The 14,856-nt window shown below is 38.2% G+C and overlaps 1 protein-coding gene across 4 annotated transcripts in view; it reads left to right on the top strand.

Moving 5' to 3' along the window:
* Nucleotides 1-14,856, top strand: part of zgc:158464 (uncharacterized protein LOC791139 homolog) — a 143,897-nt gene that overhangs the window by 128,650 nt on the left and 391 nt on the right. For 3 of the 4 annotated variants that reach the window (XM_067389567.1, XM_067389568.1, XM_067389569.1), the window contains one exon: nt 6,637-12,365. In XM_067389567.1, coding sequence (XP_067245668.1) covers nt 6,637-6,823 — 187 coding nt within the window. In that variant the 3' untranslated portion in view covers nt 6,824-12,365. Of the gene's footprint in view, nt 1-6,636; nt 12,366-14,856 lie in introns of those variants that run through there. The other variant, XR_010895462.1, reaches the window with a different exon arrangement.

Here is a 14,856-nt window from a genome sequence, read left to right on the forward strand (position 1 = left end):
TAAATTAATGAATGAATTCAGCTAAAATTTAGCTGGAATTTAAAAAGCATTCTCATTTTGATTCTAAATGGTGCACAACCCTGTTTCGTTGTGTGTTAGATGAATATTTTAATACATAAATGTGTTATTTGAGCTGTACTGTCATATATATGATGATTTCAGTGGTGAAATCTAAACGTAACTCCTAAATCCTTCCCTGCTAATCATCAGCTGTGAATAGAGTTTAACTTGAATTTAACCTGGAACATTTCTGTAACACCCAGTGAATCACATGTTGAGCCGGATCATTTGTTGAGGACCATGAGAGCAGGTATGAACAGAGAAGAAGAGCGAGATGTCATGGTGTGCAGGGTTACTGCTGCTGTATCACGATTCCCTCTCTGGTGTTGTGCTAAACCAGACCTGACAGCATGTAGAAACCTCTGCTTTTAAACACAGAGACTCTTACATGCAAACGATCCGTGTCGGAGTCTGCTGAAATATTAATGCCACTATGAAGCGCTGCTGCCTGTGTGCGGCATCACTGATCAGGACTTCAACTAGTTTATGATGAAACCTCTCTTTGATTGCTTTATTAAACATTTGCTTCATCTATTAATCTTCTAAACCACACACAAATATGGGGTATTTTACAAATATAATATATTTTAAGTAGGTTGAACTGCCTTTATTGATGCTTCTTGTATTGAATGATATCAAAGTTTTTACTTTTATGCTTATTTCAGATATTATCTTTCATGTAGTGTCTAATATGTCTGTTTGTGACTGTAAAAGCTCTGTTTCAGAGATCAAAGTGCAGCTAAATGGAGTTTTTGTCTCCTAAAAGAAAGAATCGATTCTGAACTGAAACTGAAGTGTTTGGTTTCTGACCAATCAGAGCAGAGCAGCTCTCAGAAAGGCGGGGTTTAGAGAAACCGAATCCTTGATGGAAGCGTTTCAGACATTGAGAGAAAAGAGCTGATGCTGCAGTGGATATTATGAGAGAATTAAAGTGTTTTTTTGACCTTGGATGAATGTGAACGTGTTAGGAGACTCAAAACAGAAGCATAGCACAATAGCAACACTTTAAATGCAGTCTAGGTGCGCCGCTCACATGGAGCAGAGCGATTGTCTAATCAGATTTGTGGCTCAGAGCATAAGTGATATGAATGAGTCCAGTCTCTTAAAGATCTTTAAAGGCAAAGAGGCTTTAGTGCTGCCCTGCTTTATGGATGGAGGAAGACAGAAAATGGCTGAAGGGAGTGAAATAAATCTCCTCTGAATGGAGGGAGAGTAAAAGTTTATGAATTAACGGCGCACTAATGTGCATCCTCACCAGGACCGCGAGCCGTGTGAGGAGATGGAGAACGGGTCTCCGCTGAAGTGCACTCTTTGGGCTTGTAATTTAAACACACATTATAAAACTGAGCTCTCATCTGCAGCTTCTGCTCATCTCATGTACAGTAAAATCACCAGCAGGTTATCAAGTTACCTTTCTATCACATCAATCTTCTCAGGTTTAATTAACATCTGAGGTTTTGCTCTGTACGTTAATAAAGGCTGTATTTTAAAGAAATGTTCTGGGTGAAATACAAGTAATGTTGGAAATGCTGTTATATTATATAATTGCCAAAAGTATTGTAAGTTCAATCACTTCCATGGCCACAGGTGTATAAAATCAAACACTAGGCATGCAGACTGCTTCTACAAACATTTGTGGAAGAATGGGTCGGTCTCAGGAGCTCAGTGAATCCAAGCGTGATAGGTTGCCACCTGTGCAATAAGTCCATTCGTGAAATTTCAGCAACTCAGCCATGAAGTGGTAGGCCACGTAAAATCACAGAGCGGGATCAGCGCATGCTGAGGCTCACCAACTTTCTGCAGAGTCAATAGCTACAGACCTCCAAACCTCATGTGGCCTTCAGATTAGCTCAAGAACAGTGTGTAGAGAGCTTCATGGAATGGGTTTCCATGGCCGAGCAGCTGATCCAAGCCTTTAGGTGATGATACACGGGCAACTTTTTGAGCAATGTCGCCGTCAACGGGCAACCTGATGAGACACAGGGCAACGGACAGTTGGCAGCAACTAATCAGAGAGGAGCAAATCTATTGCCAAACCAATAAATACTTTATTATAAACACTTGTTAGGCACTTTATTTCAACTTTTCAAATATTTTCTTCATTTTAATTAAAAATAAATGCTTTTCCGATCTGATTTTTGATTTTTGAGAAGAGCGAGTTCGACAATTCAAATTCAATTCAATTCAAATTTATTTGTATAGCGCTTTTCACGATACATATCATTTCAAAGCAGCTTTACAGAAAAAGGCGGATTCGAACCCGCGTCAAAAGCTACATTCATGTGCCATACGCCCTACAGCCTACACTACTATAGACGTTAAATGGGGCCTTTTTTTGTATTTAACTGAAAACATTCGATGGCTTAATTACAGTTTACATGCATTACATTGGACAGTTGTTGCTATTTTAAGCATTATATGAGGTAAATTCCCTGTTACTAGCGTAAAAAGATATAAGTTCACACCCCTTTTCTCCGCTCCACTGCCGCTGAGAGGCCGCCATCTTGTTTGTTTCTGAAATCTCTGAACCAATCACGTGATCGCCTGCTAACATTCTGATTGGAGGATCTCAAAAAATTGCCCACGACCGATCTAACGTATCCATATATATATATATATATATATTTGTTGCTCGTTCTCAGTGGGAACGTGCCCAAGCAACGTTGCTCGGCAACATTGCTCAAAAGGTTTGTATCCGTGTATCATCACCTTTACATCACCAAGTGCAATGCAGAGCGTCGGATGCAGTGGTGTAAAGCACGCCGCCACTGGACTCTAGAGCAGAGACGTGTTCTCTGGAGTGACCAATCACGCTTCTCTGTCTGGAAATCTGATGGATGAGTCTGGGTTTAGCGATTGCCAGGAGAACGGTACTTGCCTGACTGCATTGTGTCAGGTGTAAAGTTTGGTGGAGGCGGATTATGCTGTGGGGCTGTTTTTCAGGGGTTGGGCTTGAACCCTTAGTTCCAGTGAAAGGAACTCTTAATGTTTCAGCATACCAAAACATTTTGGACAATTTTATGCTCCTAACTTTGTGGGAACAGTTTGGGGATTGCCCCTTCCTGCATGTCTGCACACCAGTGCACAAAACAAGGTCCACAGAGTCCTGACCTCAACCCGATCGAACAGCTTTGGGATGAATTAGAGCGGAGACTGTGAGCCAGACCTTCTCGCCAACATCAGTGCCTGACCTCACAAATGCGCTTCTAGAAGAATGGTCAAAAATTCCCATAAACACACTCCTAAACCTTGTGGAAAGCCTTCCCAGAAGAGTCGAGGCTGTTATAGGTGCAAAGGGTGGACCAACTCCATATTAAACTCTACAGATTAAGAATAGGATGTATACACTTATATACACTATATATATATATATATATATATATATATATACACTTTTGGCAATATAGTGTGTGTGTGTGTGTGTGTGTGTATATATACACACATTTCTACACATTTCTGCTTTTAAACCCTTTGGAATTGTAAGTGCATGAATGTGAAAACATATTAGTTTCTTCAAACTGACTGCAAAGTTGAAATCATTTTCTGTAGTTATGTTATTGACAGCATGTCAGCGGTTCTGTCAATAGTTCCTAACTCGCTTTGAACCCAGAAGAGCCTTTTTAAAGACGGCTTTTAAGAAACCGCAGCAAAGGACAATTGAAAAGTGTAATCTTACGGTTCGGTGGGTGAGACGTGACTCTTTATGCAGTTAATGAGCCGAACGCTGCCTATATATTCCCATATATAATCCGTTACTGCACACACACAGCTCTGTGAATCATATCACACCATTTTCATGAACCGCAGTGAACCTTTCAGATCTATAAAGCGAAATGAATCCTTGGATTAAAAGGAAAAAAAAAAATGGTTAAGTATGCAGTGATAACGGCACAAAGGCGGTGGTGTCTCTTCTGTAACGCCTGAAAGACCCGCTCTGTTTTGTTAATGTCGCCGATATGATAAAATCAAATGCTATAGAATGGCGAGGATCCAGGCATCTCCTCAGGCCTCTGTCTGTGTGGACGGATGAGGGATTGATGACGAACGCTTCGGCAGGGGCTTTTAGATGCTTTTAGCAGTGTCTTCTGTGTATCTGCGCTGAAGGGGCTCTCGGGGTCCGTGGCGGCTCAAATGTTTTCTCATCTCTTCTAATGATGATGAAGAGTCGGGTAATGACAGGCAGATAATCAGCCCGAGAGCAATGGGAGTCCTAAACTAAGATGGGTGGAGGAGTTGATTTATATTTAATGATCGCAAAGATAATTACTCTGATTGAAGGATGTTCTTGCTTCCTGCTGGACCACCAGGTCTTGCCTCTCATTTACATAAAGTAAATCTCACAGCTTGTCAATCCCCTTGGATGAGAAACACCAACTCACACGTATGCATTGTGCAGTAAATTATTAGGCTAAATTCAACATCACCTTAGGCATTTACTGTTCGCTATGTTATCTTTCGCTTTTCATCGCCCGGCACCAGCGAGATCGCAGTCTTTACAAATGCAATTAAGTGATAAGTGAGCTGTGGACCGGCCTCATTTAAGATGGACTGGACTCTTTCTGAGAATAAAGCTGCAGAGACACAGACTGCAGGTTCAGAGTCAAGTAGCCGTTGCTTCACTGACAGCAATTAATGTGAAGCAAGTGTTATTAGCTGAAGAGCATCTGCTAAATGCCAAAGAATTTCCTTTAGTTTGTTCATCCTCTTTTCTACCGGTTAACTAGTGATTAAACATCACTGTCACTGACTGAAGTTTACAGCTGAATGGTTTCTTATTTATAGAGGGGAACACTCTCCTAAGATCTATATAAAATACATAGCAATAATAAAAAAGTATAAAGGATTAGTTCACTTCAGAATTAAAATGTCCTGATAATTTATTCACCTCCATGTCATCCAAGATGTTCATGTCTTTATTTCTTCAGTGGAAAAGAAATTAAGGTTTTTGAGGAAAACATTCCCCATATAGTGGACTTCACTGGGGTTCAACGGGTTGAAGGTCCAAATGTCAGTTTCAGTGCAGCTTCAAAGAGCTCTACATGATCCCAGACGAGGAATAAAAGTCTCATCGAGAGAAACCAGTCATTTTCTAAAATAAATATACTTTTTAACCACAAATGCTCATCTTGCACTGCTCTGTGATGCTCCACGCATGACGTAATCATGTTGGAAAGGTCCCGCGTGACGTAGGAGGAAGTACCGATCCAGTGTTTGCAAAGCGAACGTTCAAAGACTAAGTCAAACAGACTTTACAAAAAAAGGTAAAACAACGATGTCAGACAATTTTGAAGTCGGAGGATAAAATGAGATGGAGTTTTTTGCTCTACTGCTTTACTTCCGCCTACATCCAGCGTGATTTTGTAATGCGTGGAGCATCACAGAGCAGTGCAAGACGAGCATTTGTGGTTAAAAACATATATAATGTTCTTGTTTTTTTAGAAAATGTCCGATGGTTTCTCTAGATGAGACTCTTATTCCTCGTCTGGGATCATGTAGAGCTCTTTGAAGCTGCACTGAAACTGACATTTGGACCTTCAACCCGTTGAATCCCAGTGAAGTCCACTATATGGAGAAGAATCCTGGAATGTTTTCCTCAAAAACCTTCATTTCTTTTCCACTGAAGAAAGAAAGACATGAACATGTTGGATGATAAATTATCAGGAAATTTTCATTCTGAAGTGATCTAATCTTTTAAGATTCATTTTATTATTCAATTTATTAGTTGTGCAGCCCAAAATTATTTACCAGTTATCACTGTAAAGCTGCTTTGACACAATCTGCATTGTAAAAATTGACGTCAAATAACTAAACTGATAACTATAACCATAACTGTATCAGCGTCACACCAGCGCACGATATCGTTCTGTTTATTATAAGCGCTTCAGTTTGTCGTCTGTCGCTTTAAATGCTTGAGATTCAAGATGAATTCTGATTGGCTGTCAGAAAAACTCTGATATTCTTTTACATTTAGAACAAATTTATTTAGAGCAGGCCTTGAATGCACTGAATGTATATTATTTATTGCTGATTTCCTGAGCATTTCCAGTGTATTTTGGGCAGGTGCAAAGTGGTCACTTGAGTTAAAAGCCTCAATTTGACATTCTGGTCACTATATATGATTAACTCTAATACTCGGCATTAGAACTGCCTCGACTCTCTTAGTACAAGTAAAAATCGTCATTACTAATAAACAGCACATAGCCACCAAAGCAACATTTTATTCACACCTCAGAATATCACAGAGCACGTTTTCCTCGGGATGTGCAGCTTCTCTCCGTCCTTGGCTTCTAATTTGCTTTGCATTCAGCGCCCCTGTGAAACCCGACAGCATTTAAGAGGCTCTGCGGCCGCGTTCATTAAAGCTCGCGGGTGTCCAGCCCTACATCTCGCTGCTACACGTGACGCGTTTGCCAATGAACCGACCGTGTATCATGAGAGCGCTGCTGTCTGACAACTAATCACATGTTGTTTTCTTCCCCTCTTGCCATTAACTTCCCTCTCTCTCTGTCTGGCTTTCTACCTTTATTATCTTTCAATAACGTCTGCCTTCTGTCCCGTCTCTCTCTCTCTCTCCAGGAGCAGTCAGGGTTTCATGCATATGAAGCTGTCCCGGACCAAAGACAATAAGTACATACTGGGTCAGAACAGCTGCCTGTTCGACAGCGTTCCCGAGATCATCCACTTCTACTCCAGTCGCAAACTGCCCATCAAAGGAGCCGAGCACATGTCCCTGCTGTACCCCGTGGCCATACGGACACTATAGTGGCAGGGCAGATGAAGCAGACGTTGATAAACGCTGCAGATGAGCGTGTTTATTCAGCGTTTACAAGACCATCAAGGAACTGAAGTGCTACTGAGATCCCAAAGGCAAAAAGGGAGATTCCTCGACCGTACAGAGGAAAACAGCGTTACGTACTCGGAAATGCCTTCTTTGTGATTCCAGACCTGTTTTTGCTCCCATAAGAGGATCTTTAGTCTTAGACCTGCACCCACACTTTATGAATCGGCATCATCCTCCGCTGTACAGAAACTTTAACTCCGTCGATCTGACTTTCACATTTGGATGTTTATCACACAAGAGTCATCGGCTTTCTGGAGCATCGAAACGTCACCGTTCCTATAACTGGAAGTGAACAATATGGAAACTTGTTCCGCCACAAAATAAAAAAGGTAATTGTGACTTTTTATCTCACAATTCTGACTTTTTTTTCCTCAGAATTGTGAGATTAAACTCTCAGTTGCATTATAAAGTCAGAATTGCAAGATATAACCTCGCAATTTTGACTTTTTTTCTCTGAATTTTGAAAAAAGACAAAATTGTGAGATAAAAGTCAGAAATGGGTGATATAATTGCGTGTTATAATGTCCAATTGTGAGGGAAAACAGACGTCTTTTCTAAGAATTGCGAGTTTATATCTCATAATTCTGACTTTATATTCTGCCTGGGACTGCAGATGTAAATTAACAATGTTGCTATAATTCAGCTTGTTTACATTTATATTTTTACACATGTTCATTAACATGCATTGTCCCTAACAAATATATAAACACATCAAATAACTCACAATTCTGACTTTATAAATCATAATTCTGACTTTATATCACACAATTCTGACTTTATAACACAATTTTGACTTTATAGCTCAATTCTGACGTTATAAATCGTAATTCTGACTTTATATCTCGCAATTCTGACATTATAACTAGTAATTCTGACTTTACAACTCAATTCTGACATTATAAATCGTAATTCTGACTTTATAATTCGTAATTCTGACTTTATAACACATTTCTGACTTTACAACTCCATTCTGATGTTATAAATCACAATTCTGACTTTATATCTTGTAATTCTGATTTTATAAATCGTAATTCTGACTTTGTCTCGCAATTCTGATTTTATAAATCGTAATTCTGACTTTACAACTCAATTCTGACTTTATATTACAATTCTGACTTTATATCACACAATTCTGACTTTATATTACACAATTCTGACTTTATATCACACAATTCTGACTTTATAACTTGCAATTCTGACTTTATATCACACAATTCTGACTTTATAACTTGCAATTCTGACTTTATATCACACAATTCTGACTTTATAACTTGCAATTCTGACTTTATATCTCACTATTCTGACTTTATATCTCACTATTCTGACTTTATAATTTGTAATTCTGACTTTGTAACACAATTCTGACTTCATAACTCAATTCTGACGTTATAAATCGTAATTCTGACTTTATATCGCAATTCTGACTTTATATCTTGAATTCTAATTTTACAAATCGTAATTCTGACTTTATATCTCACAATTCTGACTTTATAACTAAATTCTGACTTTACAACTCAATTCTGACGTTATAAATCGTAATTCTGACTTTATATCTTGCAATTCTGACTTTATAACTTGTAATTCTGACTTTATATCTTGAATTCTGACTTTATATCACGATTCTAATTTTATATCACAATTGTGAGTTTATATCGCAATTCTGAGAAAAAAATTGTGAGATAAAAAGTTGCAATTACCTTTGATTTTTGATTTCATGGCAGAAACAAGCTTCCACAGAACAAAGACACTGAATCATGCTTTTAATTACCCAGACCTCCTCGTCTAGACTTTCTGTGAAGATATTGTTGTCTCAACATACAAAGTCAGTTGGGTTTGATGGAAAATCATTCGTTGAACTTGAACATTTTCAGAAAAATACAGAAACGCAGAAGACTGAAATAGAGCATTCTGCCATTCTCCAGTTAGACCCACAGATGTGAAGAGAGTAATTGATTTCATTTAGTCCCTTAAAATCAGTAATAACAAGACTCTGTGGAGGAGAAGAGATGGATGGTGCCATTTAAGTGTACTTGGACAGGGCCGCTATGCAGATAATGTAGTACACTTGATTTACTGCCTGCAGTAGGTGTGTGTGTGTGTGTGTGTGTGTGTGTGTGTGTGTTTTTCTGAAGCATGAAAACGGACCTTTTAATTTAAAGATTCAAAAAAGAGTCACTTTATACTGAACCAGAGTTTAGGATGATCTTGACCAAGGAGAATGAAATGCCTGTATTGTCTACCTCAGAAAATCAATTTCATTCATCCATCCGCCGATCGATAAGGTACAGTGACGTCGCAGATATCGATTGGTTTGACTCTTCCCGTTCTGCAATCTCAAATTCCCACCAAATTTTGCCTTTTGGTTTAAGAATAGCTTCTTCTTTAGTTGAACGCAATCAAAAGCCGTTCCGTTGGAGTGTTTGAGCTTCATTTCTATGGAAAGTCACTCTATGCTGTTGTTTGCTTAATGCCTTATACTGTAAATGCATGGTTTAAAAAGAGAAAACAAGTAGAGAATGTCAAGCTGATGTTCTGCTCTCAATGAATGTTTTGTGGCTGTAATTTATTATGGAGAAAAACAAATAATACTATTGCTGATGTTCTCGGCCAGTGTGTGTGTGTGTGTTGCTCATATATCTGACCTTACGTTTGATCCCTGATACTCTGATTGGAAGACTGTTTGCCATGGAAACCGTTTAGAGCATTTAAGCCAATCGGATGGCGGATCTGCCCTGACCCTTCCTCTGACCTCTGGTTTTCCTCATCTCCGTCATTCAGTTCCTCATCTGCCCATCCAGTTTCTTTTGTGTTGTTGTTTTTGTTAACCCATGATACACAGTGGTACAGATGAAAAGCGTTTGTGACTGGATTACATTCTGTGATGTTTTCAGTGCTACAACCAAGACTTTTATTTTTTGTAATTTTTCTTTTTTCCTTTATCATTTCTTTTCTGACACCTTTTGTGATCTTTCTGTCCTTAAAGGGACAGTTCAGTTAAGCCATTATTAAATACATAAAAAGTATATCAGCATAATTCTAATCTTACATCTGCTAAAAGTGAATTTTGTCACCAACATATTATACATACACAACTGTTCAAGTGTTTGAGGTCGGTATGATTTTTAATGCTTTTCAAAGAGTCTCTTCTGCTCACCAAGGCTGCATTTATTTGATCAAAAATACAGAAAAATTAAGTCAAATGTGAAATTTTATTACAATGTAAATCAGCTGTTTTCTCTGTGAATATATAGTAAAGTGTAATTTATTCCTGTGATCAAAAGCTGAATTTTCAGCATCATTACTCCAGTCTTCAGTGTCACATGATCCTTCAGAAATCATTCTGATATGATGATCTGCTGCTCAAGAAACATTTATGATTATTATAAATTTTTCAGGATTGTTTAATGAATAGAAAGTCAGAAAGAACAGCATTTATTTGAAATAGAAATCTTTTGTAACGCTATAAATGCATTTACTGTCACTTTTGATCAGTTTAATGCGTCCTTGATGAATAAAAATATACATCTTTCAAAAATAATTAAAAAAAAATCATACTTACCCAAATGGTGTGACCTCAAAGAAAACAACACAAAAAATTGCATATCAAGATCAATTGCATCACAAGAAGTAAGAGAAATGTTTGAAATGACATGAAGATGAGGAAATGACACCAGCATTTTTTTTTTTTCCCCTGAAATATCCCTTTACAAGATTGCAAAAGGATTGATGCAAATCTGCATGAAAATCAAAGGTGCTCAGCATTGATTCTGAACCCCAATGTGCTGAAATGTGAGACTGAACGCTCCTGATAGCCTCTCATTGTTAACTGGTGTATGTATTTTCCCATCGATCTCTAACTGTTCAATCACACTGAAGACTTCAGAGAGTCAATGTCTGTCAGTGGAAACATGCAGCGGTCATCACATCTTCACTGGAGAAGAGATGAATGTACGTGGAAAAGAGAGAAACAAAGAAGATTTGGTGATGTTTCATCATGCTGACTGATTGTAATGACTTCCTACAGCAATCGATGCAGTATTTGGACAACTAAGCCACAATATCCTCACATTACGCAACAATATCAACCAAGTGGACTTTATTTTAAAGAAAGTTCACAAAAGATGTAAAACACCAGATATGTCGTTTTAAATGAAGAAATTAGACACTTTCTGGTTGTCAAATGTTAGTAGATCATGTTCCTAGTTAGGAAAGATTTGTGTGAAATCACCCAAACGACTCACTCGAGAATGAATCTTTTTCTGTTCAGTAACATTTATGCGTTTTAAAGTGTGTCCAAAACGTTATTTAAAATACAGATTATTGGTCAGTAAACATTCAGTTTTAAAGTAACATTTCTGAAGAGATCAGGCATATTAGAGATGAGTGAGACGTTATGAAATAAAACATCGGGAGATTTTGAAAGTGTAAAATAAATGAGTAAAAGAGCTGGAGATCTGGAGAACAGAGGACAGATGGGAAGACTGAAGGATGAATGAGATTCATTTACACTTCACTCCGTCCCTGAGGAGGTCTGAGTCTGTCTGTGTGTGTGTGTGTGTGTGTGTGTGTGAGAGAGAGAGAGAGAGAGTGAGTTTGAAATGTGTTTGTGTGCATTTTCTTCATATCTGTACAGTTCCTCTCCATCAAATGTATATACTGAATGTATTGTTTGGGGACGTAGAGCTTTTGAGATTCTGACAAATAAAGTTTATGGGTCTAACTTAAGCAGGTGTTCAGTTCTGTCAATTAATGCTTGTATCTGGAGACACAAACAGCAAACTCTTTTTACTTGATGTCTTTTGTTATGGCATCGCATCTGCATGGATATTAATTCATATATTAAAGGGATAGTTCACCCAAACTATGAAAATTTGATGTTTCTGTCAGTCATATAATGCGTGTCAATGGGAACACAATTTATAAGAGTAAAAAAAAAAAAAAAGTGCACAGACAAATCCAAATTAAACCCTGCGGCTCGTGACGACACATTGACGTCCTAAGACACAAAACGATCGGTTTGTGCGAGAAACCGAACAGTATTTATATCTATAACCACCACTATCTCCAACTGCCCTGTGCATCCGGTGTGTGAGGTGTGTACTAATGAAGAAACAAAGTCACCTCTTGGATGCTCTGGGGGTAAGCAGATAAACATCACATTTTCATTTTTGGGTGAACAATCCCTTTAATTATATATATATATATATGTATACACAAACCCAATTCCAAAAAAGTTGGGACACTGTACAAATTGTGAATAAAAACAGAATATAATGATGTGGAAGTTTCAAATTTCAATATTTTATTCAGAATACAACATAGATGACATATCAAATGTTTAAACTGAGAAAACGTATCATTTTAAGGGAATAATAAGTTGATTTTAAATTTCATGGCATCAACACATCTCAAAAAAGTTGGGACAAGGCCATGTTTACCACTGTGTGGCATCCCCTCTTCTTTTTATAACAGTCTGCAAACGTCTGGGGACTGAGGAGACAAGTTGCTCAAGTTTAGGAATAGGAATGTTGTCCCATTCTTGTCTAATACAGGCTTCTAGTTGCTCAACTGTCTTAGGTCTTCTTTGTCGCATCTTCCTCTTTATGATGCGCCAAATGTTTTCTATGGGTGAAAGATCTGGACTGCAGGCTGGCCATTTCAGTACCCGGATCCTTCTTCTACGCAGCCATGATGTTGTAATTGATGCAGTATGTGGTCTGGCATTGTCATGTTGGAAAATGCAAGGTCTTCCCTGAAAGAGACGACGTCTGGATGGGAGCATATGTTGTTCTAGAACTTGGATATACCTTTCAGCATTGATGGTGCCTTTCCAGATGTGTAAGCTGCCCATGCCACACGCACTCATGCAACCCCATACCATCAGAGATGCAGGCTTCTGAACTGAGCGCTGATAACAACTTGGGTTGTCCTTGTCCTCTTTAGTCCGGATGACATGGCGTCCCAGTTTTCCAAAAAGAACTTCAAATTTTGATTCGTCTGACCACAGAGCAGTTTTCCACTTTGCCACAGTCCATTTTAAATGAGCTTTGGCCCAGAGAAAACGCCTGCGCTTCTGGATCATGTTTAGATATGGCTTCTTTTTTGACCTATAGAGTTTTAGCCGGCAGCGGCGAATGGCACGGTGGATTGTGTTCACCGACAATGTTTTCTGGAAGTATTCCTGAGCCCATGTTGTGATTTCCATTACAGTAGCATTCCTGTATGTGATGCAGTGCCGTCTAAGGGCCCGAAGATCACGGGATCCAGTATGGTTTTCCAGCCTTGACCCTTACGCACAGAGATTGTTCCAGATTCTCTGAATCTTTGGATGATATTATGCACTGTAGATGATGATAACTTCAAACTCTTTGCAATTTTTCTCTGAGAAACTCCTTTCTGATATTGCTCCACTATTTTTGGCCGCAGCATTGGGGGAATTGGTGATCCTCTGCCCATCTTGACTTCTGAGAGACACTGCCACTCTGAGAGGCTCTTTTTATACCCAATCATGTTGCCAATTGACCTAATAAGTTGCAAATTGGTCCTCCAGCTGTTCCTTATATGTACATTTAACTTTTCCGGCCTCTTATTGCTACCTGTCCCAACTTTTCTGGAATGTGTAGCTCTCATGAAATCCAAAATGAGCCAATATTTGGCATGACATTTCAAAATGTCTCACTTTCAACATTTGGTATGTTATCTATATTCTATTGTGAATAAAATATAAGTTTATGAGATTTGCAAATGATTGCATTCCTTTTTTATTCACAATTTGTACAGTGTCCCAACTTTTTTGGAATCGCGTTTGTGTATATATATATATATATATATATATATATATATATATAAATTATTTTTTCCTCATTTATTTTGAACAAATACTTGACCTTTCTTGTTTTTAACATCTGAATTTTTAGGATAATATGTGAATTCATGTATAAAGGCATAATTGTGGTGCTGCAGTTGTTGAATATTTCTTTTTCACAGTTTTTACACAATTTCCCCCTTTTTAATTGCTGCTCACTTTAACAGTATCAACACTTCAGCGGGACAAAGAGGTTTTTGGAAACATGCAGCCGTTCCAGTCCTCAGATTTGATTGGTCGAGCATCGGTGTGACATGCAAATCTTCATTCTTTGGCTTCTTTTGGAATTTTCTTCATTAACAAAATAAGAATGTACAAACAAACCAACCAGTTTTCATCTGAAATGTCAGTCAACTGATATAAATTACATGTTTATTATATTATATAAACTGTTGCATAAAAGTAATACAACACTCACAATCATGCTGTTGTCCTGAATATCAGCTCTCTAGCTTTTCTCGGAGTTGCTTAATATTTCCAGTAGTGTCTCAAATGTTAAACGAAATGTAAACCATGTATAATTCGACATGTTTAGGATAAAGTGAGGAAATTTCTGTCATTGTGGAAACTTGTTTCCAACTTGGAGTTATTCGTGACTTTTTTGCATCACACTTCTTACTTTTTTCCTCACAATTACAAGCTCATATCTTATAATTCTGAGAAAAAGGTCAGAATTGTGCGGTAAAAAGTGACTCTTGCCGTGTTTACGGCTCACATGAGGGCTGCTGCGGCTTTATTGAGGTTGTTTTGTCACCATCCCTCAACTTTACAACCAGGAAGAACTTGACATAATTAAAGGGTGGAAGTGACATTTCAGTTATTTACTCTCCTCCTGTGTGACACGAATAACATGACGGAGAGTAAATGACATTTGATGCTGAGGATATGGAAACAGTGCTTTGTGTTGTGAAATGTGTTTTACTCTAGATTGAAAACAATCATTTGCACAGGAACCCTGCTCACTTTTCTAGTCCAGCCTGTATGGGTGGATTCAGCATCAGTGTGAAAACAACACCATCACACAGGAAGAACCCATCAGTGAAGTTCATGTTGGGGAAAATGGTAGAAAAACAGTCAAAAAGAAGAATTT

The sequence above is a fragment of the Chanodichthys erythropterus genome, chromosome 7, assembly GCF_024489055.1.
Source record: "Chanodichthys erythropterus isolate Z2021 chromosome 7, ASM2448905v1, whole genome shotgun sequence".
In the NCBI taxonomy this organism is placed as follows: domain Eukaryota; kingdom Metazoa; phylum Chordata; class Actinopteri; order Cypriniformes; family Xenocyprididae; genus Chanodichthys; species Chanodichthys erythropterus.